The sequence below is a fragment of the Phacochoerus africanus genome, chromosome 7 (genome assembly GCF_016906955.1).
Source record: "Phacochoerus africanus isolate WHEZ1 chromosome 7, ROS_Pafr_v1, whole genome shotgun sequence".
Taxonomy (NCBI): Eukaryota; Metazoa; Chordata; class Mammalia; order Artiodactyla; family Suidae; genus Phacochoerus; species Phacochoerus africanus.
Genome location: NC_062550.1, coordinates 81,999,049 through 82,019,999, shown reverse-complemented (window position 1 = coordinate 82,019,999; position 20,951 = coordinate 81,999,049). Strand labels below are relative to the sequence as shown.

The window sequence follows — 20,951 nt, the reverse complement described above, 5'->3', positions numbered from 1 at the left end:
ATATATATATACACACACACACACACACATTCTTTTTTGTATTCTTTTCCACCATAGCCTATCCCAGGAGACTGGATATAGTTCCCTGTGCTGAACAGTAGGACTTATTGTTTATCCATTCTAAATGTAATAGTTTGCATCTACTAGCCCCAAACTCCCAATCCATCCCCTTGACAATGACATGTCTGTTCTCTATATCCATGAGTCTGAAAAATTCTATTTTTATTTACAGTGTATTTATTAACAGTATTTTTATTACATAAAACTCTATTGGCGTTCCCGTCGTGGCTCAGTGGTTAATGAACCAAACTAGTATCCATGAGCACATGGGTTCAATCCCTGGCCTCACTCGGTGGGTTAAGATTCTGCTGTTGCCATGAGCTGTGGTGTAGGTCGCAGATGTGGCTCAGATCCTGTGTTGCTGTAGCTCTGGTGTAGGCCGGTGGCTACAGCTCTGATTCAACCCCTAGCCTGGGAACCTCCATATGCCTCGGGAGCAGCCCTAGAAAAGGCAAAAAGACCAAAAAAAAAAAAAAAAAAAGCAAGCAGGAAAGAAAGAAAAGTAGCACAAGAACTCAAAATATAGCAGGCTAAGTCATACAGTGCAGGAAAACATCCCTATACAATTCTGAGGTCATAACCTGGTTCCTGCAGAGTCCCGTAATTATTCAGAATGATGTCTGTGAATCATCAAGAAAATGTTATATGATGTTACAGGTGTTCCGTTACAAGGTATTCTGTTTTGAAAATACTTCAATCAGAATTATTTAAGTTAAGAATATAAGCTGTGCTCAGAGTTCCTGGCTGGCCTGGTGGGTAGGGATCTGGCATTGTCAGCACTGTGGCTCAGGTCACTGCAATGGCACAGGTTCAATTCCTGGCCTAGGAACTTCTGCATGCCTTGGGCGTGGCAAAAAAAAAAAAGGGAAGCTGTGCTCAGTGACATGTGGCATGTGCCATTCTGACATCATATGGGGTGTGAGGCATTGGTGCACATCTCACCATTTCTCGTGAATCAGGACAACAAACAACACTTAGTAGTAGGTACAGTCCGTATGGAGATGTAGGGTGTCCAGTCCATCAGACTATTGAGCAAGCACCATGGCAGCCAGGAAACCCCATAGGGCTTGGCTTGGTTGGAGAGACGCAGGCCTTGGAAGATGTGGCCCCTGCCCTTAGGTCGCCTGCAGTTATGGTGAAGGAGAACTTGAACTTCTCAGGCTCTCTCTAAACAGGCAGTTATTGGAAAGTGTGCTAACCATAAACGTGGCGGAGTGGAGACAGTTGGGTGCCAGTGTGTGTGGGGAAAACTGTTCATTGCAGATCAGGGCAATAAGAAAGCTTCCGTGAGTGGTACAAGAAGGCTGAGTGCTGGGTGCTGGGTGCTGGGTGCTGGAGAAGAGATGGAACTTGCATGGCTACAGGGCAAGGGTCTTCCCAGATGGACAGGCATCCAGCACAACGGGGAATGCAGTGGAAAGAGTGAGAGGATCAGAGTTCCCGGCGTGGCACAGTGGTTAACTAATCCGACTAGGAGCCATGAGGTTGCGGGTTCGATCCCTGCCCTTGCTCAGTGGGTTAAGGATCTGGCGTTGCTGTGAGCTTTGATGTAGGTCACAGACGTGGCTCGGATCCTACATTGCTGTGGCTCTGGTGTAGGCTGGCGGCTACAGTTCCAATTAGACCCCTAGCCTGAGAACCTCCATATGCTGTGGGAGCGGCCCTAGAAAAGGCAAAAAGATTAAAAAAAAAAAAAAAAAGAGTGAGAGGACTATAGTCACAAGTCAGCAAGCATCCCAGCACCCAGCATGACTAGAGCAGGAGCTGCGTCCAGAAGCGCCAGGAAACGAACTTGCAAAGTTAGAAAGAAGAGAAATCATGGAGGATCTTGCCTTTAGTTTGGGCCTGCTAAGCAGGAAGGATCCAGAAAGTTTCTGAGCAGGAGCATGACATCATAGAATCACAGGGGGTTATGGGAGCCCCATCGGGCCGAGAAACACGCCTGTGGGCCCACCGAGCCAGCCTCCCAGCTCCAGCCTCATCACCTCCTCCACCGGCCCCTCCAATGAGCAGGAAAGACCCAACACCTCATCTTGGCTTCCCCACGCTGGGGCCTTGCACCTTGTCTGGAACAGGATGCTCCCTGCTCCCTGCTCTCCCACCCCACTTGCTCTTGGGGTCTCAGCAGACAGCCTCTGCGGGAGGAGGGCTGGCAGCTCTTTGGGCAAGTGAGTCAGGAGCCTGGGCGTGGCCTCCTCGCAGCCTTCCTCTAGGTATGGAGGGAACACGCCATCTTTTGCTGCAAAATTCCCTTTTCCGCTGTGCCCACTCCTGCCCCCCACAGTCTCTCCCTCCCCCTCCACCAACTTCTCTTGTTCTCTCCCCCACCCCCACCCCCCGCAACCCTAGAGGCCTAGGCCAATGGGCCCTCTCAAAGCCTGGAACCCGCCCACTCTGGGATTCTGGTTCCTTTCCTTGCTCTTGTGAAAGTCTCAGTTCTGTGGGCAGATGCCCTGGCAACACCAGCACAGAGCAAGCAGCTACAGGCCGAGGGCCCCAGTGCCCACTCGTGCCGTCAGCGCTCGGCAAGCCCCAGCCAGGAGATCTGGGTGCTGGGCTGCTGTGCCAGGCACCCCTGCTCCCAGCCCCACCCTCCAAACAGCAGCCCCGGGACTGTGAGGCCGGGATCCCCTGCACCCCGCCACCAGCAGACACTGAGTAGCCGGGGAGACAACTTCCCAGATGAGAGCTGTGAGCTGCTATCCTTAGGCACTTCCAGAGGAATTGAAAACTCCTTGGGCAGAAATTTCAAGAACAGAAGGGCTGGAGGAGGGGTTGTTTTGCAGAAAACCAAAGAGGCAAAGTCTTTCTACATTGGTCACAGTGGCTCCCAGGCCTGGAAACTTGGACGTGGGGGTGGCCGTGCAGAGGGATCTTCTCGGCATCTCTGAGATTCCGGTGCTGAGACTGTATACGGTGACTCCTCCCACCTCCCGTCTCCCGCAGGGTCAGGGAAAAGGGGGAGGGGGGAGGAGGAGGATCTGCTCTGTGCTAGGCCTGCATTCAGATCCCAGAACAGTCTGGTGCTCCACCTACACTCACTTTATGAAGGAGGGAACAAAAAAACGACTTGGAAGAGATCATACGGTCCAAACTTCCATCGTTCCCACTGTGGCTCAACGGGATCAGCAGCGTCTCTGTGGCAGCAGGATGCAACTTACATCCTCAGCCCTGCACAGTGGGTTAAAGGATTGGAGGTCCCATTGTGACACAGAGGAAAGGAATCTGACTAGGAACCATGAGGTTGCAGGTTCGATCCCTGGCCTCGCTCAGTGGATTCAGGATTCGGCGTTGCCATGAGCTATAGTGTAGGTTGCAGACACAGCTTGGATCTGGCGTTGCTGTGGCTCTGGCATAGGCCAGCGATAGCAGCTCCAATTGGACCCCTGGCCTGGGAATCTCCACATGCTGCTGGTGCAGCCCTAAAAAAAAACTGAAAAGACAAAAAAAAGAAAAGAAAAAAAAAAAAGATCTCATGTTGCTGCAGTTGCAGTGTAGGTCACAGCTGCAGTTCAGATCTTATCCTTGGCCTGGGAACCTCATATGCCACAGGGTGGCCCAAAACAAAAAAGAGAGAGATCATATGGTCCAAATGTCTCACTTTAGAAAAAAGCAAACAAAAACCTGCAGAGTTCAGTTTGTCCAGAGTCAGACACCTTGTCCTTGAGATCCCAGGCTCCCCACCATCCCACCTCCCACATCCTGTTTCCTCCTCTCTCCCGAGCCTGCCTTTCAACGTGCAGCACCTGATGGTCCATCCGTATCGTGGCCTTGGCGTCCCCCTCACATCTCGTGCCTTTGCGCCCTGAGGAAGGTTCCACAGAGGCGGTGCAGGCCCGGCCCCCCTGACTCGCCTCTCCCCGCCCCACAGTCATCCTGACAGACGAGGAGGTGCAGCGCAAGCGGGAGATGATCCTCAAGCGGAAGGAGGAGGAGGCCTTGAAGGACAGTCTGCGGCCCAAGCTGTCGGAGGAGCAGCAGCGCATCATCGCCATCCTGCTGGACGCCCACCACAAGACCTATGACCCCACCTATGCTGACTTCGGCCAGTTCCGGGTACGTCCACCCGCTGGCCGGGAGCATGAGCAGGGCTGGCAAGTGGGCTAGAGGGCAGGGGGATCCCCGCACAAAACCTGGGAAGGGGAGTTCCCGTTGTGGCTCAGTGGTGATGAACCTGATTAGTACCCATGAGGACGTGGGTTCAATCCCTGGCCAGGCTCCGTGGGTTCAGGAGCTGCGGTGTAGGTCGCAGACGCCGCTCAGATCCCACGTTGCTGTGGCTGTGGTACAGGCCAGTGACTACAGCTCCAATTCGACCCCTAGCCTGGGGACCCCTCCCATAGACCCTCCTTGAAACCAATCCTGTCGGAGGTCAGAGCTGAGGCAGGAAGGGGGCCTCCAAATACGAGCTTCTGACACTCTACCTCTACCTTCCAGGCTCCGGTTCGCGGGGATGAGGGGGAAGGGACCCTCCCCTCCAGGTCTTTCTCCACGCATGCGCCCAGCTTCTCCGGAAGCTCGTCCTCTTCCTGCTCAGATCAATACACCTCCTCTCCAGGTAAGTGGGGCTATCGCCCCCTCCCCAAGAGCCCGGAGCTTCCCTAGACCCCTGACCTTGGCTGCGGCTGGATGGGCAGCACTCTGTGCTGTGCGGCGTCCTCAGAACAACCCCTTTTTAATGCACACGAGGGTCCACTCTGAGGACACTGAGGAAGAGGCCAAGCTGTGGTCCGGGGCGGGGGGTGGGGTGGGGGGGTAAGGGTCTGCCTGTAGAGTCAATTTGCTTTCCTCTAAGCCAGCCTTCTGCCCCTGGCTCCTTCCCTGGGAGCGACCTGGTTCCTCTAAATGGTATTTTGAGCCTGGGCCTTTGGGGTTTTTCTTTTGTTTGGTGTTTGGTTTTGTTTTCCCCAGTTTTCTTGAGATGTCACTGACATAACATTGTGTAAATTTAAGGTGTACGACATAATGATTTGATAGAAGTATATATTGCAAAATGATTGCCACAGTAAGTTTAGTTAATCTCACATAGTTACAAAGATTTTTATTTTATTTCCTTTTCGGCCATGCATGAGCCAAGGGCAAGTTCCTGAGCCAGGGATCGAACCCATACTACAGTAGCAACAACGCCAGATCCTTAACCCACTGAGCCACCAGGGAACTCCTACAAAGTTGTTTTTTTTTCCCCTCTGTGATAACTTAGAGATGTACTCCCTTAGCAACCTTCAAATATAATAAACTGTATTGTTAACTACAGTCATCAGACCCTGTGTCTTTGCAGAGTGAAACTTGGCATGGAAGGAGATGTGGATCCCACCGCAGCCCATCTTCCCCTCAATCCCCGGGGGGGCCAGTAAGGCCCTGGACGACCTATTCCTTCTAGTTCATCTTTGCTTTTTTCTTATGGTCCTTTTCTGCCTTCCTCTTTATCTTCCTGCCTTACCCTCCAGCTGCCCTTGCCTTCATCCCTCACCCAACCCAGCTGCCCTTGGCTTGGGGCCTGTGGGAGGGCAGGAATGGAAAAGCCCCCACCCTTTTATGGAACTAGAACCCTCAGACAGGGTACTTCTCGGCTCATTTATGGGTCTGTGCCCGGATCCAGAGTAGGTGGGAAGGGTCCATGCACCAGGTGGACAGAGATGGCAGAGGAGCTGGTTGTCATGTCCACTCACCTGCACTACCACCACACGGGTAACTCATCCTCTGAGCCCCTCACCTTGTAGAAACCTCTCCCCAGTGTTAATTTTCTCAACCCACCTTCCTGCTCCTTTTACTTGCTGGTATATTCATTTTAATCAATGAGGGCCAGTCTGCATGTGATACATTGGTCTGTACTTCAACTTTTAATGGTTTTGTTTAGAAGTTTTGACTCCCTCTCATTGGTTAATTTGAGGAGCTCCCCCCTCCGCCATGGTATGTTCAATGTAGCATATGTTTATTTAAAAATTCAAACTAATTAACATTTTTTATTTTTTTAATTATTATACGAAGGTAATACATGTTCATTATAGACATTCAGAAAATAGAAACTAAATTATGTAGATTACATATATTATATAATCTTTCATCATACCACCCCAAAATAATCACTACTGACACTACGATATATTTTTTCCCAATTTTTAATACATATGTATATTCAGAAATGGAATCATGCCATACTTAGCCTGCCAACTTGCTTTTTTCTCTTAATAGTGTGTTATGTCATTTTCATGCCATCCACTACACGCCTAGAGTATAATTTTTAAAGACTGCTTAGTATTCTGCAGTATAATGTACAATAACATATCTAAATCTCCTCTCCTTGGATATGTGGATTTTTCTTTTTCCCAGCTTGTTATTAAGTGAACAGCATGCTGGTGGCTAAATATTTGCACTTGCTCTGAACTTTTCCTTGTGCTGTATTCGTGGAAGTAGGATTACTGGTCATAGTGTGTACATAGTTGTAGGCTTTGGACCCTCATGGTCCAATAACTTTCCAGATTACTTTCACAAATTTATGCCTCCTTTAGTACACCAGCACTGCACAAGGATTGCCTGATTCCCTGCATCTTTACAAATACTGGTATCAACATTGAAAGGAACTTGTGGCGTTCCTGCTGTGGCACAGTGGGTTATGAATCCAACTGCAGCGGCTTGCAGAGGTGTGAACTGGCACAGTGGGTTAAAGGGTCCAGCATGGCTGCACCTGAGGCTCAGATTCAATCCCTAGTCTGGGAACTTCCATATGCTTTGGGTGCAGCCATAAAAAAATAATAAAAATAAATGCACTTGTTTCTAGTTTAAGGATGAAAAGTAGATGCTCTACTTGGCTGTTCGTTGGTTACTACTGAGGTTGAACATTGTTCTCCACAAGTGTATTCGTCCAAATTCTTTTTTTTTTTTTTGGCTTTATTTTAGGGCCGCACCCACAGCATACAGAAGTTCCCAGGCTAGGGGTCAAATCAGAACTGTAGCTACCAGCCTACACCACAGCCATAGCAACTTGGACCTAAGCCGTGGCTGCGACCTACACCACAGCTCATGGCAACGCCGGATCCTTAACCCCCTGAGTGAGGCCAGGGATCAAGCCTGCGTCCTCATGGTTATTAGTCGGGTTCATTACCACTGAGCCACAGTGGGAACGCTGGTCCAAATCCATCTTTGATTTGAAGTCATTAGGAACACTGGGTAAAGTCACAGCTTGCAGAAGTCTTGTATCTCAGAGGGTCTCTGACCTTGATTTTCCCACTGCATTCTGCTGAAGAAAGACACAGGAACCCTAGAGGGAAGACTGGGCTGAAGCGACCGTGAAGGGAGGTGGTCACTGCCGGATTCCAAGCCAGCTCTGCAGCCAGGGTGCAGGACGTCCTCACAGATCCCAGCAGGAGCGAGCCTGGCTCAAGTAGTTCTTTCTTGTCCTTCATCCTTCCCCAGACACGATGGAGCCAGCCAGCTTCTCCCACCTGGATCTGAGCGAAGAAGACTCTGATGACCCTTCTGTGACCCTGGACCTGTCCCAGCTCTCCATGCTGCCCCACCTGGCTGACCTGGTCAGTTACAGCATCCAAAAGGTCATCGGCTTTGCCAAGATGATCCCAGGGTTCAGGTAAGGAGCTTCTGGGACATCCAGGGAAGAGTCAGAATCCTAGACGGAGTCAGAAGAAGACTCAGAAATTACCAATCTACTGCTTCCCAAAATAGAGTCTCAGGGCCTACTCTAGACCTAAATCAGAATCTCTGCGTTAGGCCCAGGAATCTGTATTTAAGCAGTGCAGTCCAGGAGTTCCCACTGTGGTGCAGCAAGGTAAGGATCTGGTGTTGTCTCGGCAGTGACTTGGGTTGCTGCTGAGGCACAGGTTCGATCCCCGCCCTGTGCAATGAATGGGTTAAGGATCTGGTGTTGCCACAGCCATGGTGTAGGTTGCAGCTTACAGCTTGGATTCCTTTCCTAGCTTGGATTTGATCCCTAGCCAGGGTTGGGCAGGAAAACTTGTAAAGTAATTTAGAGGGAGATGAACTTTCTGGCGTATATAACCTGGGCATCTTTCATCCAATTTACCCCTCATCCAAGGCTGTTTCCTAATCATACCAAGATCTTTTTGCCAAAGTAGATAAGTATAAGGAGTTCTACTTGAGTCAAGACCCTCTCTTACGGAGTTCCCATCATGGCGCAGAGGTTAACGAATCCGACTAGGAACCACGAGGTTGCAGGTTCAATCCCTGGCCTCGCTCAGTGGATTAAGGATCCAGTGTTGCCGTGAGCTGGATGCAGCTCAGATCTGGCTTTGCTGTGGCTGTGGCTTAGGCTGGCAGCTGTAACTGGGAACCTCCATACTCTGCGGGTGTGGCCCTAGAAAGCCAAAAAAAAAAAAAAAAGACCCTCTGTTATGGATTCAGTCATACAAGTTTCATTCATTCATTCAAATGTTTTATTGTTTTGGTAATAATGGCATATATAATATATTAAATAGTCATGCAGTGTTAAATATTCTCTTTTTTTTTTTTTTTTTGTGGCCACCCTATGCCATGTGGAAATTCCCAGGCCAGGGATTGAACCTGTATACCAGAGTAGTGACCCAAGCCGCTGCAGTGACAATGCTGGATCCTTAACCCTCTGTGCCACAAGAGAACTCCTAAATATTTTTCAAAATACTTAAAAGTTGACACTTTTAGCAGGTATATTGGTAGGCAGTTGTATCTATATGTATATTCATAGCTTCATTCTTTCTAAAAGTTCATGTAGAACATTGTCATAAAATACTTATACAATGTGGTTGAGAAATAGAAATAAATTAATATCAAGCAATAGTCTCATCATTTCCAGTAGTAGCAATAGCCGCAGTTGTGGCAGAAGAGGCAGAAGGCTTCCTCAAGACTGATGCTCAGATTCAGTGCTAGAATACTAGGAGCTGGAAAATGATTGACATTGGCCCACTCTGAATGAAAACTAATATGAGGGACCATTTATCATGTGGTGACTCTGCTGTGTGGGAAAGCCATCGGTCACTGTCTAAATTGCCGCATTGCCAGCTAGACGATGGTAATTCACAGAGCTAAACCCAGTACTTCTCAGTTTGTTTCTGTCCTGAGACAACTTGCTCTGTGTTATTTTATGCCTCGCACGCATTCAAACACCAGGAATGTGCCAGTGCTCTTTCCTGGAATGAATGTGAAAATTGTAAAGGAGAGAAAAATGTTCAGCATTGTTGAGACTCCGCTCGTTCTGCGTGGCACGTTTTGGTTGCAGCAAAGGGAGCAAAGGCCACTTTGGCAGGCAGAACAGGTGTCATCTGTGAGGTCAGCATTGCACTGGGCCTGGGATTTACCCTCCAGAGCCTTTCCTTGGAGCTGATGACACATTCCGTTTAGCACAGGTTCCAAGTCCCTCCCCCACTCTTCACGTTACTGTTTGCAGACGGCTCATGTTCCAAAGCCTCGTTTTGTGTCAACATCTAGAGAAAAAAACACTTCAAGGTGCTGGTGGATACACAATAGCCGGCGGCTCCCATCCTGATCCAAGGAGAAGCAGTGCTCTACACCCAGGGTTCATCCCACCTTGTCTAGTGGGGCGCTGGACCAGAGGGTACCTGAGGCCCAGCTCAGATGCTGAGGTTGGGGGATTCTGAGTGGTGGCTGGAATCCAAAGTACCCCAGCGCAGCGCCCTCCGCTAAGTAAACGGAACCCCAGTTTTTCTCTTCGCCCCCATCCTCATACCCTTGCACCCGTAGCACTATCTGCCCCTCTCTTCTTCTCCCCAAGGATGAGCTGAAATCTCTTTCCTTCCCTTCAGGCCTCACTCACCAGAGTTCCCTGGTCTAGCCGTTCCGTCATGGTCAAAACGAGGTCTCTAAGAGCACCTGCTGGAGCCAGCCAGCTCTTGAGGGAAAATCAATTAAATCGATCTAAACAAGCTGGATTGACTTTTCTCGCTTCAGCCTGACTTGACAAGTCCCACAGTGGAATGATTCCTAGTAAAAGTGGAGCAGGCCTTAGCAAGAGCTCTGGGGATGGGGTGGAGTGGCAGGGGGTGGGGAGTGAGGACACTGACGCAGACGCTCTGTGACCTCGTGGAGCTGATGCTGTACCAGGACTGGGGCCAGAGCCCAGGCTCCTGGAGGACCCAGGCGAGGCCAGCCCAACAGCTCTCTGGTTCTGCCGGTTTCTGCACTTAGAGGTTCTGTGTTTCCAAGAAGTGAAAGAACAGTGGCTGCGTCCCTGGTGGCTTTGATCTTGCTGCCTAGAGGCGGGGGTGGAGGGTGTGGGGAGGGCAGGATGAGACTTCTGTGTGGGAGAGTGGGAGCGGGGTGGGAGTACGGGATGAGGCTCTAGGGCGGGCATGGGACCAAAGTGGGGTGGGACTGGATGGGCTGTGCTGGGTGTCAACGGCCCTGTGGTGCAGTCTTGGCCCTGCTCCTGCCTCCGACCTTTTCCCCCTCGGCCTCTCAGTCTGGCAGCCCCCCAAGCCTCCCCACCTCAGTCCCGCAAGAGAAACGCAGGGAGGAGGTGGTGCAGGAGCAGTGGTGGATCCCAGAGCGTGGAACCACAGTGTTCACTGCCCAGACTGGTGCAGGAGAGACCACAGAGGGCTAAAGGCCTCCAACCCCGCTGCCATTTCCATCCCCAGGGACTCCTGCCTCTGTCAAAGGCCTGGGGTCATAGCGCTTCCCTCCGCCTCTGCCCTTTCCTCTATTTATTTGCTCATCGATTCAGCAATCAGCTTGCTTATATAAACTGGGAGGGAAGAAAGCTGCCTCGGACAGCCTCTGGCCTCCAGAGGGTCAGCGTCTGATGGAAGAGAGAGGCCTGTGAGCGGCTGTGGTGACAAGATTAGGGCAGCGAGAGATGCCTGTTGGAGGCACAGACAGAATGCAGGCCATGGAGGGAGGGGGGAGCCTTGCCTGGGATGGGGGAGGGGAGACAAGCCCGAATTCCCAGAGCGTGTGGTAGGTGCCCAGAAGCAGCGGCAGGGGTGAAAACCGACGAGGAGGTCCAGGGAGGAGGCCCAGAGCCCGAGCCAGTGTCCATTACAGCAGGAAACTTCTCTGACTGGATTCCCCTTTGGCTCCACCTCTGCCCCCAACCCACCGCCAGTCCCAGTTCTGGCTTCGAGCTGGCTCGTAGAAATTCTCTGTATTTCCAGGCCATGGGTAGTAATTTGAGGTTGTTCTAGGTTGGCTTTCATAGCAGGAGTATGTCTCGATCACAGCGGCCAGTGAAATCTCTCTGGCCAAACACGCGTGGGATATTCGTTCATTTCTGGCCATCCATTTTGAGGGGGCCCTTGAACAAAAGGTTACGTATAAAGATATTCTTCACAGAATTACTTATAATAGCAAAACTTAGAAGCAGCCCAAATACCCCAAAATAAGTGACTGGGAGATTGATAAATAACTTATAGAGTGTGTTGTTATAATGTGATGCAACCCACCATGAACTAACGTAGGAAGTGAGACACAGGGTCACTGTGACCTCCTACATGTTAAGAAAGAGATATTTGCGGAGTTCCCGTTAGGGTTCTCCAACAACCCAACTAGTAAAAAGAGGATGCGGGTTCGATCCCTGGCCTCACTCAGTGGGTTAAGGATCCAGAGCTGCCACAAGCTGTGGTATTGGTTGCAGATGTGGCTCGGATCTGGCGTTGCTGTGGCTGCGGTGTAGGCTGGCAGCTGTAGCTCTGATTCGCCCCCTAGCCTGGGAACTTCCCTATGCTGCTGGTGCAGCTCTAAAAGGAAAAGAGAGAGAGAGAGAGGTTTGCATAAAAAACAGATAGGAAGAAAATAAACCAGAATGTTCATCATGGTTTTGAGCAATTTTTATTTGTTTTCATTTTCTGCAAAGATTTAATAATCGAATATGTTTTACTGTATAATGAATTAAAACCCAAAGGAGGGTGATGTTAGTTTTTCTTTTTCAAGTGTGGATTGAAGAGTTCTCCTGTGGTGCAGTGGGTTAAGGATCCAGCATTGTCACTGCAGTGGCTTGGGTCACTGCTATGGTATGGGTTCGATCCCTGGCCTGGGAATTTCACATGCCACGGGCATGGCCAAAAAAACAAAAACAAAATGTGGACTGAGCACCCAGAAAAAGGTGGCAAGGATGGCAAGACGTCATCAGGGCTATTTATCCCAGGAAAGACACCAAGAGGAAATAGTGTCTTTCTTTAAATGGTGAGAGGAATGTCCCATAACTGATGGAGAAGTCGGAGTTCTGTGCTCCTTGAGAGGATGGAACTATGAGCAAGATGACTGTGTCATCGTGTGGGTTAGAGCTCAATAGAAGAAGAGGCGCTTCACCCACAGCACCGCGTGGCTGTATCCCTGGCCCTGGGGGGATCCTGCACAGGCTGTGTGAGCGCCATCTGCTGGGAGTGCTGAAGGAGGAACTGGACCACACAGCGTTGAAGGGGGGCCTCCCAATGCTGGCACTTTGTGATTTTCCTTCACTGCGCTTTGGTGGCCATCCTAATCAGGCAAGCCTTTTCACGCCTCCTCATCCATCACTTGCTGATACAGGGCCCGCATCTGTTAACATCCGTTTCCCACTTTTTTTATATTCCAAAGTGCAGCCACAGAAGTTGACAGCCCATCACAGGATATCCAGGAGGAAATATATAGTCAGAAAGAGAAAGGGAGGAAAATCCGGAAGCGATTTAATCCGTGGGCCCTGCTTTCTCCCTGTCGTGGTTCAGATAAGCCCAGCTCGTGACTCAGAATAATGGAACTCGTCATCAGCCTCTTGACTCATCGACACCTAGTTATTGACACTCTCCTAGTGCTCAGGGTTCAATGTTCAATGTGAGGGCAACACTAAGGTAATTAAGAGGTGGTACGGACCCTCAAGTAGCTCAGAGACAAGCACCTAAAGGACAGAGGTGAAGGGGAAAGGGCAAAATACAAGCAATGTACGAGCCATGTGCAGCAGGTCATAAAGGAATGGCTCTCATTCGATGAAGAGAATCAGAGAGTGGAGGACCCAAGAGAGACCTTCCTAGATTCAGGACCAGAAAGACCAGGTGGAGCAGAAGAAGACAGGTGCTCCACGCGGGAGCCGTCCCATGTTCAAGGGCATGGCAATGGCGTGAGAATGCATCACCTGAATGTGGAGTAGTCCCACAGTTTAGAAGGGAGGGTTGGTGGAGCCTGCGATGGGAAGAGGGTCTGGAAAGACAGGTTGGAACCAAGTTATGGAGTACGGGCTTGATCTCGGGGCGTTTGATAGTCTGTGCAGATTTCTGAGCACAGGCGTGACACTTTCCTGTAGCAGCGGTAGGAAAGGTGCACTAGAAACTTGACCCCAGGATTCTAGTAAGAGGCAACTGAAAGACATGAGGGAGCTCTGAATCAGAGCAGTCAGGAGGAGTGGGAACGGGGCCCAGAGATGGCTGGGTGTCACTCCGGGGAAGGACCAGAGGACAGGAGAGAGAGGGAGAGAAAGCATGGGAGCCACTGGGATGACTCTAACATGTTTTTTTGTTTGTGTTTTGTTTTGTTTTGTTTTGTTTTGTCTTTTTGCTATTTCTTTGGGCCGCTCCCACAGCATATGGAGGTTCCCAGACTAGGGGTCCAATCGGAGCTGTAGCCGCTGGCCTACGCCAGAGCCACAGCAACGCGGGATCCGAGCCGCATCTGCAACCTACACCACAGCTCACAGCAACGCCGGATCCTTAACCCACTGAGTGAGGGCAGGGATCGAACCCGCAACCTCATGTTTCCTAGTCGGATTTGTTAACCACTGCGCCACAACGGAAACTCCTCTACCATGTTTTGCAGACCACCTTAGTCATGCCATGGCCCTGGGAGCTTCCTCAAGCTCTCTCTTCTTAACCCCAGAAGAGCTGTGGCTGCTTAGACCTGGGACACCCCAAAAAGTCACTGAGTAGCTGAGCTGATCTAGCTGGCATTTGGTCACAGTCTTGAGTTGTTCGCAAGTTGTTCTCCCTCAAGAAACAAGTCTTCTTCTTTCCAACCAGGCTGCAAGCTCCTCAGTGGAGGAGCTGGGCCCATGCTGGGCACCTGGCAGGTGTATACCTGTCAAAACACTGCACTAATTTACATGACTTGAAGGTCTCGGCGTTCCCATTGTGGTTCAGTGGGTTAAGAACCTGACTAGAATCCATAAGGATGCAGGATCGATTCCTGGCCTCACTCAGTGGGTTAAGGATCCGACGTTGCTGTGGCAGTGGGGAGGGCTGGCAGCGGCAGCTCCCATCCGACCCCTAGCCCGGGAACTTCCATATGCCACAGGTGCAGCCCTAAAAAGAACCAAAAGGAGAGAGAGAGAGAGAAGGTGCTGCCCAGTAAAGGAACCTGACCTCCACCTCTCCCCTCCCTGGCAGGGACCTCACCGCTGAGGACCAGATCGTGCTGCTGAAGTCAAGTGCCATCGAGGTCATCATGCTGCGCTCCAACCAGTCCTTCACCATGGACGACATGTCCTGGACCTGTGGCAGCCCGGACTACAAGTACCAAGTCAGCGACGTGACCAAAGGTGCGTCCGGGCTCTGCCTCCGCCTGCCCCAGCTCCACCCCGCCTGGGGTCCGGGGCCCCACCGGGCACATCCGAGGGAGCAACGTCAGGCTGGATGTGGGGTGGGGGGGGGGGTCCTGTGGGTGCCCACAGCAGCTGGCCATCCTCTCTCGCAGCCGGACACAGCCTGGAGCTGATCGAGCCCCTCATCAAGTTCCAGGTGGGGCTGAAGAAGCTGAACCTGCACGAGGAGGAGCACGTGCTGCTCATGGCCATCTGCATCGTCTCCCCAGGTACTCGCAGTGAGGACGTGGGACCTGGGATGTGGGGAGCGTGCAGGTGAAGCCCCACTGAAGACCAGCGGGGAAGTTTGGAGGGAGGAGTGAGCAAAAGGAGAGAACGACAGGGAAACCTGGCTTTTGCTGGGTTTGCACAGCCAGGGTGGTGTGTGTATGTTGAGGGTTCCCTTACTGCCCTTGGCCTTGGCCTTTCCCTAGTGAAACCATTGCTGGGAGGGATTTTGAGGAGCCAGACAGATGGAGTTTCTTTTTTTCTTTCTTTCTTTCTCGTGTGTGTGTGTGTGTGTGTGTGTGTGTGTGTGTGTGTGTGTGTGTCTTTTGTCTTTTCAGGACCACACCTTCGGCATATGGAGGTTCCCAGGCTAGGGGTCGAATCAGAGCTATAGCTGCCGGCCTACACCACAGCCACAGCAACGCAGGATCCTAAAGCCCCTAAGCAAGACCAGGGATCAAACCCACAACCTCATGGTTACTCGTCAGATTCATTTCCACTGCACCACAAAGGGAACTCCTAGATGGAGTGTCTCAGGCCACAGACAGGCCTGGGTGTTCCCAATACTTGGCTCTGCTCTTGTGTGAACTGGACTGACCTCCCTGACCCTTGAGGTCCCCTGAGGTCAGGGCACAAAACCCTGGGGCCCGATAGATGTTCTGCTGGCTGGACGTCTGGCCTGATGGACAGTTGAGCTGACTGATTTTGGAGGCGGGATGCTGTCAGTCTCGAGCTCTTCTGCCTGTGTGGGGTGGAAAGAGGGAGACAGGCTGAGGAGGAGGGTCTTGTGGTCCCGGGGACTCTAGACGCTGGTGAGGCCTCCCCCTGGACTGTGTTTGGGGAACAAACTAGTGGCTGCCATCCAGGGATGCTTTCCTGGGCTGGGGCCCGAGGGAAGGACCTGGGCACCCTCCTCCTGCCCAGTGAGCCCTCCCCGACTCATCCATTCATTTGTTCCCTCGGCAGTGATTTACTGGGCTCCTGTCAGGTACCAGGCACTGTGCTGGGCATAGAGACTCAGCAGCAAACAGGACGCAGACCTCTCCCACCAAGTGTAGGAGACATCAAACACACGCCATTGTACAGCCAATTCCTAGGAGTTCCCACTGTGGCTCAGCGGGTTAAGAACCTGACATAGTGTCCATGAGGATGCAGGTGTGAGCCTTGGCCTCGGTCAGTGGGTTAAGGATCCAGCGTTGTCGTGAGCTGTGGTGTAGAACCAGTGTTGCTGAGGCTGTGGTGTGGGCCAGCAGCTGCAGCTCTGATTTGACCCCTAGCCTGGGAACTTTCAGGCATGGCCTGAAAAAGCAAAAAAAAAATTAAAAAAAAAAAGGCAATAGAGAGTGGTTGAGATGTTGGGGAGGACTCTGGTGTCACAGGTCAGCAGCCATCCAGGAGTGACAGATGGATTCGGAGGCTAGGTGTCCATCTATGTGGGCTGAGGCATGAGGGGAGTGGATCGAACAGGGAGGGACCCAGCTCAGATCTCCTGTGCCACCCCCACACCACCCTCTCTGCCCACAGACCGTCCCGGGGTGCAGGACCCCGCGCTGATCGAGGCCATCCAGGACCGCCTGTCCAACACACTGCAGACCTACATCCGCTGCCGCCACCCGCCCCCGGGCAGCCACTTGCTCTACGCCAAGATGATCCAGAAGCTGGCCGACCTGCGTAGCCTGAACGAGGAGCACTCCAAGCAGTACCGCTGCCTCTCCTTCCAGCCCGAGTGCAGCATGAAGCTCACGCCCCTTGTGCTTGAGGTGTTTGGCAACGAGATCTCCTGACTAGGGCAGCCTGCGGTGGCACCCGGCCGGGGCTGCCTCTCTGGGGCCCTGCGCCCAGGCCTGGGGTGGGCGTCTGGCCAGCAGCCCTCCCCACCCCCCCTGGAGTTCAGCCCCTCCTCTGCCACCTCCCCTCCCCACCCGGCCCATCCTCTCTCCTGCCACAGGCTGCCCCCAATCCCACGAGACCTCCGTTATGAGGAGTTGCTGTTATTTGACAGAGAAACTCAAGTGGGGGCAGAGGGCAGAGGCTGAGGACCCGGGGACGCCCCCGCTGCTCCAGAAGCGGCTGCTGGTGATGCCGAGGGAACAGGCAGGCAGGAGAAATAGCCCCTTCCTCAGGGACAGAGACACCCGTACCTCCACCCGACTCCAGGCCCCCGTGTCCAGAGCCTGGTGGGATCTTCCTTCTTCCGCCTCATCCACGGCACGTACTGACCCACAGCCCCACCTCATCCTGCTGCCGGTCTGCGCTGTTCCGTCCCCAGGCAGCGAGCCACCAGGGGGCCTTGGCCCTCTGCCTGTCCAGGACACTCACTGCCAAGGATGACCAAAACCAGGGTGACGAAGGTCACAAATCCATCTCTGCTGCCCAAAGGGCACCTGCCTAAGCCCTCCGTGCCCACCTTCCTCCCATCCCTATGGTAACGTCCCCAGAAGGAGCTGTGGTAAGACAGGCTGCCTCCCCACGGCTGGGGACACTGGCCCAGAACCCACCTGCCAAGAGGCCCAGGAGGGAAGAGAGCAGGGCCCAGGCGGGGGGGCTTGGGGGAGGCAGGCACATCCAGCCTCATGGAAGAGTGGTAGACAGAGGCCTCACCTGTCCTGTGGTGGAGCCCATGGCTCTGCAGCCTGGATCTGAGGGGGTGGCCAAGGCGGGAGCTCTCCTTCTGACAACCCACATGGCAAGACTGACGGGCCCCCAGGCTTCAGAGAAGCGCTGGGCTCTGTCATCCTCCCCTGCCAGTGCCTTACCTCTGCTCCCTGAGAGAGGACCGGACCGGCCACAGGCTCCCCTCACACAGCAGCCGTGGGCACCCGAGGGGCCTAACCCTGGGATGGCCAAGGGTGGTGACCCAGAGGTCAGCTCACTGTCCCCACCCCACCCTACAGTCTGGGGAAGCAGTGCCGCTCTGCCTACCAGCAGGGCCTCGTCTTTCCCACCTGGCCCGGCGCCCAAGCCATGCCCTCCCTGCCCACCACTGCCTGCTTCCAAGACCGCCGTTCCCCCAAGAAGCAGGAGCCAGTGCCCCGGCCCCCAGGGTGGGGGTGGGGGTGAGAGACAGCGGGTTGGTCTGCTGTCCAGCCCGAGGGAGCGGGGCTGGTTCCTTCCGCTCCCATCGCACCACTGTGACATCAGCGGTGGGTCCTCCCTACATCCAGAGGCACTCAGGAGGGGGCACTCCTGGCCCCGGGACCTCTGGGCTTCCACGGGGGTGTGAGCCGCAGGCCTGTGGGAGGGGAGCAGACAAGGTTCTCCCAGGAATCACAGAGGGTCCTTCAGCTCCTACGGAGGTTTCTGTCTCAGCAGGACACCCCCCCGCCCCCCGCCCCGGCCCTGCACCTGCTGTTCCCTGCAGACCCCAGGAGCCAACGACTTACCACTGCAACCGCTGGGACAGCCGCCAGGGCCCGCCTGGCCAGTGCTTTCTCCATCTGGCAGCCATGTTCCTACTGCCGGCCACTGTCCTAAGACTCAGCCTGATGCTGATTAGATGGGGGTTGTCTTCCGAATTAGGCTCCATTGTGGTACCACGTGCTAATCTAGCCGGTGGTAGGGACCACAGGTGAAGCGAGATTTACGGGACCAGGGTGAAAATTCTATATCTTAATCATTGCTGTTGTTAGTTTACAAAGCAGGGAGAAGTGGGATTTGATTTTAGCTGCCGAACCTGTTGGCCCGGCTGCTAGTCAGCAAAAGAAAAAGCTGGAAAATCACTAACCCAGTTCAACCCTCTGGTTAAAGAAAACTGACACTGAGAGGAGGGTGTGACTCACCCAAGCTCAAGGAACTAGTTAGAAGCAGCCCCAGGGCTGCACCCCAATTTGGACTTAGGGTTCAGTGCTCGTTTCGCTACACCACGCTTGAGCTCAGACCCCATGTCTCACTTCCCTAGAGGAGGACCTTTCCCTGGGGGAAGCCCTGGGCTTTCAACAGAGCAAGTCCAGATCCCAGACCCCTGCCTTGCTTCCCTTGGTTGTCACCCCACTGACTGACCCATCAGGGGGAGGAGAAGGGACACCTCAGCCTGTGTCAATGTGAATCGGACCCCCGCCCCTCTGTGGCCGTGGCCGGATGGGGTCTCCGCCTCAGCCCTGTATGATGCTGTTGCCTTACCAATAAAGTGCATTTGTCTTTGTACCGTCTCCGCCTTCCCAAAGCTCGTCTGGCCCTGCCTTCCCCAGTGGGCCCACGGGACACTGAACACCAGTTCCTCGGCTCTGGGGCACACGACAGTCCAGTCCAGTCCCTAAGTAAAGTCTAGGAGCTGAGAGGAAAAGAAAAGAGGAAAAGAAAAGAGAAAAAGTGAGGTTTCCTGGGACTAAATTGGGAAAAAATGTTATCACCTCTTTTGCTTTAAAATGAGAGAATGAGAGCTCCCACTGTGGCTCAGCGGGTTAAGAACCTGACTAGTATCCATGAGGATGCGGGTTTGACCCCTGACCTCACTTAGTGGATTAAGGATCGGGCCTTGCCGTGAGCTGTGGTGTAGGTCACAGATGCCACTCGAATCCACGTTGCTGTGGCTGTGGTGTAGGCTGGCAGCTACAGCTCTGATTCAACCTGCAGGCCAGAAGCTTCCATATGCCATGGATGCAGCCGTAAAAAGAAAAAAAATAAAACGAGAGAACACGAAGGTAGATATTTATAAATCTCCAACTTTTAAAGTATATTATTGGAGGAGTTACCTGGTGGCTCAGCGGGTTAAGGATCCTGCAGCTTTGTCACTTCTGTGGCCCTAGTTACTGCTGTGGCTCAAGTTCAATCCTCAGCCCAGGAACTTCTGTGAGCTGTGGGTGCAGCCAATAAGTAAGAAAGTATATTATTGGAAAGCAGGAAAGTGTGCCCCAAAATGCCAACTACCTAAACAAGATTCCGGGAGATAGGAAACCCTTCTCGGGCTGACTGGAAGTGGTAGGAAAAACCAAAAGAGGCCAACAGGGAAGCTGGGGAAGTGCAGCAGACCTGGTGGAAGCCAGAATTAAATACGGTGGCAGGATGGCTTTGAAGAGTGCCTCCTGAGTGACTTTCAAAGAGAAACCATGTGCCAGAAATTTGTCCAATAAACCAGTGAAGAGAGCTTTGCGTATGGCAATAAAATGGCTCATACTTCCATAGCGCTTACTCTGGGCAGGTACTGCTGTCAATAAAAGCTTTATGCAAACCAGCCTGCCTTGTCCTTGTAAGGACCCCAGAGGAGATGGACCGCTATTACCCTTACTGAGCAGAGCAGAGGACGTGCCTAAAGCCAGACTGGTAGGAAGCGAGAGACCGGCTTTGAACCCTTGGCAGCCGGCTCCGGCAGCCACTGATTAGCTGCTAACTGCAATGCTTCCTATTGAGCTGAGGGGCCTGACAAAACAGCTGGTTGGGCCAGCTCTCTATCAAAAAGCCTACAAGGGATGGAGTTCCTGTCGTGGCACAGGAGGCTGTCAGACCCGTCCTTTTGGCTTTAGGGACTGGGCAACAATAGTCCCTGGAGCTCCCTCCAGGGGAAGGAGTTTCCAGTCTCTTCTCTGCTCTGGACTACCAGGTGGTTTGGGGTTTTTTCCCAAAGTGTGTTGGAGCATCACCACTAGGTGGTGCTACTGTGCTACACGGACAGATTTGAGGGGCTGGCCTGGCTGCTCTCCCCTCTCCTCCATCTCCCACTCCTGCTTTTCTCCATCTCTGTGAAAGGCCCCTGAGGCCCTGTGCCGGGGGCCTCTGACCACCTTCTGTGCTGATCCCCGTTTCCCTCTGAGGTCCGGCCTGGTCGTGCAGTCCTGAGATGTCTCCAAGCACAGACATGGCACTGCGCTCAGTGCCAGCAATGAATAGGACAGTCACTGCCCCCAAGAAAGGCACAGTCCAGTGGGAGAAGGCAGACCTGCAAACAGACCATCACCAAGCAGCGCAAGCAGAAGCTGAACACGCAACAGCATAAACGGCTGGGTCCTTCTCCCTGTCCTGGCTCTGCCTCTTGCTACTTGTGTGACCTTGGGCAAGTGACTTAATATTTTGAGCCTCGGCATCTTCACCTATACAATAGCAACAATAACAGGTCGCGTCTAGGTTTGCCGTTGGGATATAATCTGTGTAAATTACTACCACGGTACCTGGGCGTGAGTCATACATGCCGGCCAGCCTCATCATTAGGTTGCAGAGTGGA

The 20,951-nt window shown here is 52.8% G+C and overlaps 1 protein-coding gene across 3 annotated transcripts in view; it reads left to right on the top strand.

The window, feature by feature from the left end:
* Window positions 1–18,945, top strand: part of VDR (vitamin D receptor) — a 61,646-nt gene extending 42,701 nt beyond the window's left edge. For all 3 annotated transcript variants that reach the window (XM_047788074.1, XM_047788072.1, XM_047788073.1), the window contains 6 exons: window positions 3,932–4,116; window positions 4,498–4,618; window positions 7,474–7,645; window positions 14,376–14,527; window positions 14,683–14,799; window positions 16,322–18,945. In XM_047788074.1, the coding sequence (XP_047644030.1) occupies window positions 3,932–4,116; window positions 4,498–4,618; window positions 7,474–7,645; window positions 14,376–14,527; window positions 14,683–14,799; window positions 16,322–16,581 (1,007 nt within the window). In that variant the 3' untranslated portion in view covers window positions 16,582–18,945. The remainder of the gene's footprint in view (window positions 1–3,931; window positions 4,117–4,497; window positions 4,619–7,473; window positions 7,646–14,375; window positions 14,528–14,682; window positions 14,800–16,321) is intronic.
* The last annotated feature ends 2,006 nt before the right edge of the window (window positions 18,946–20,951 follow it).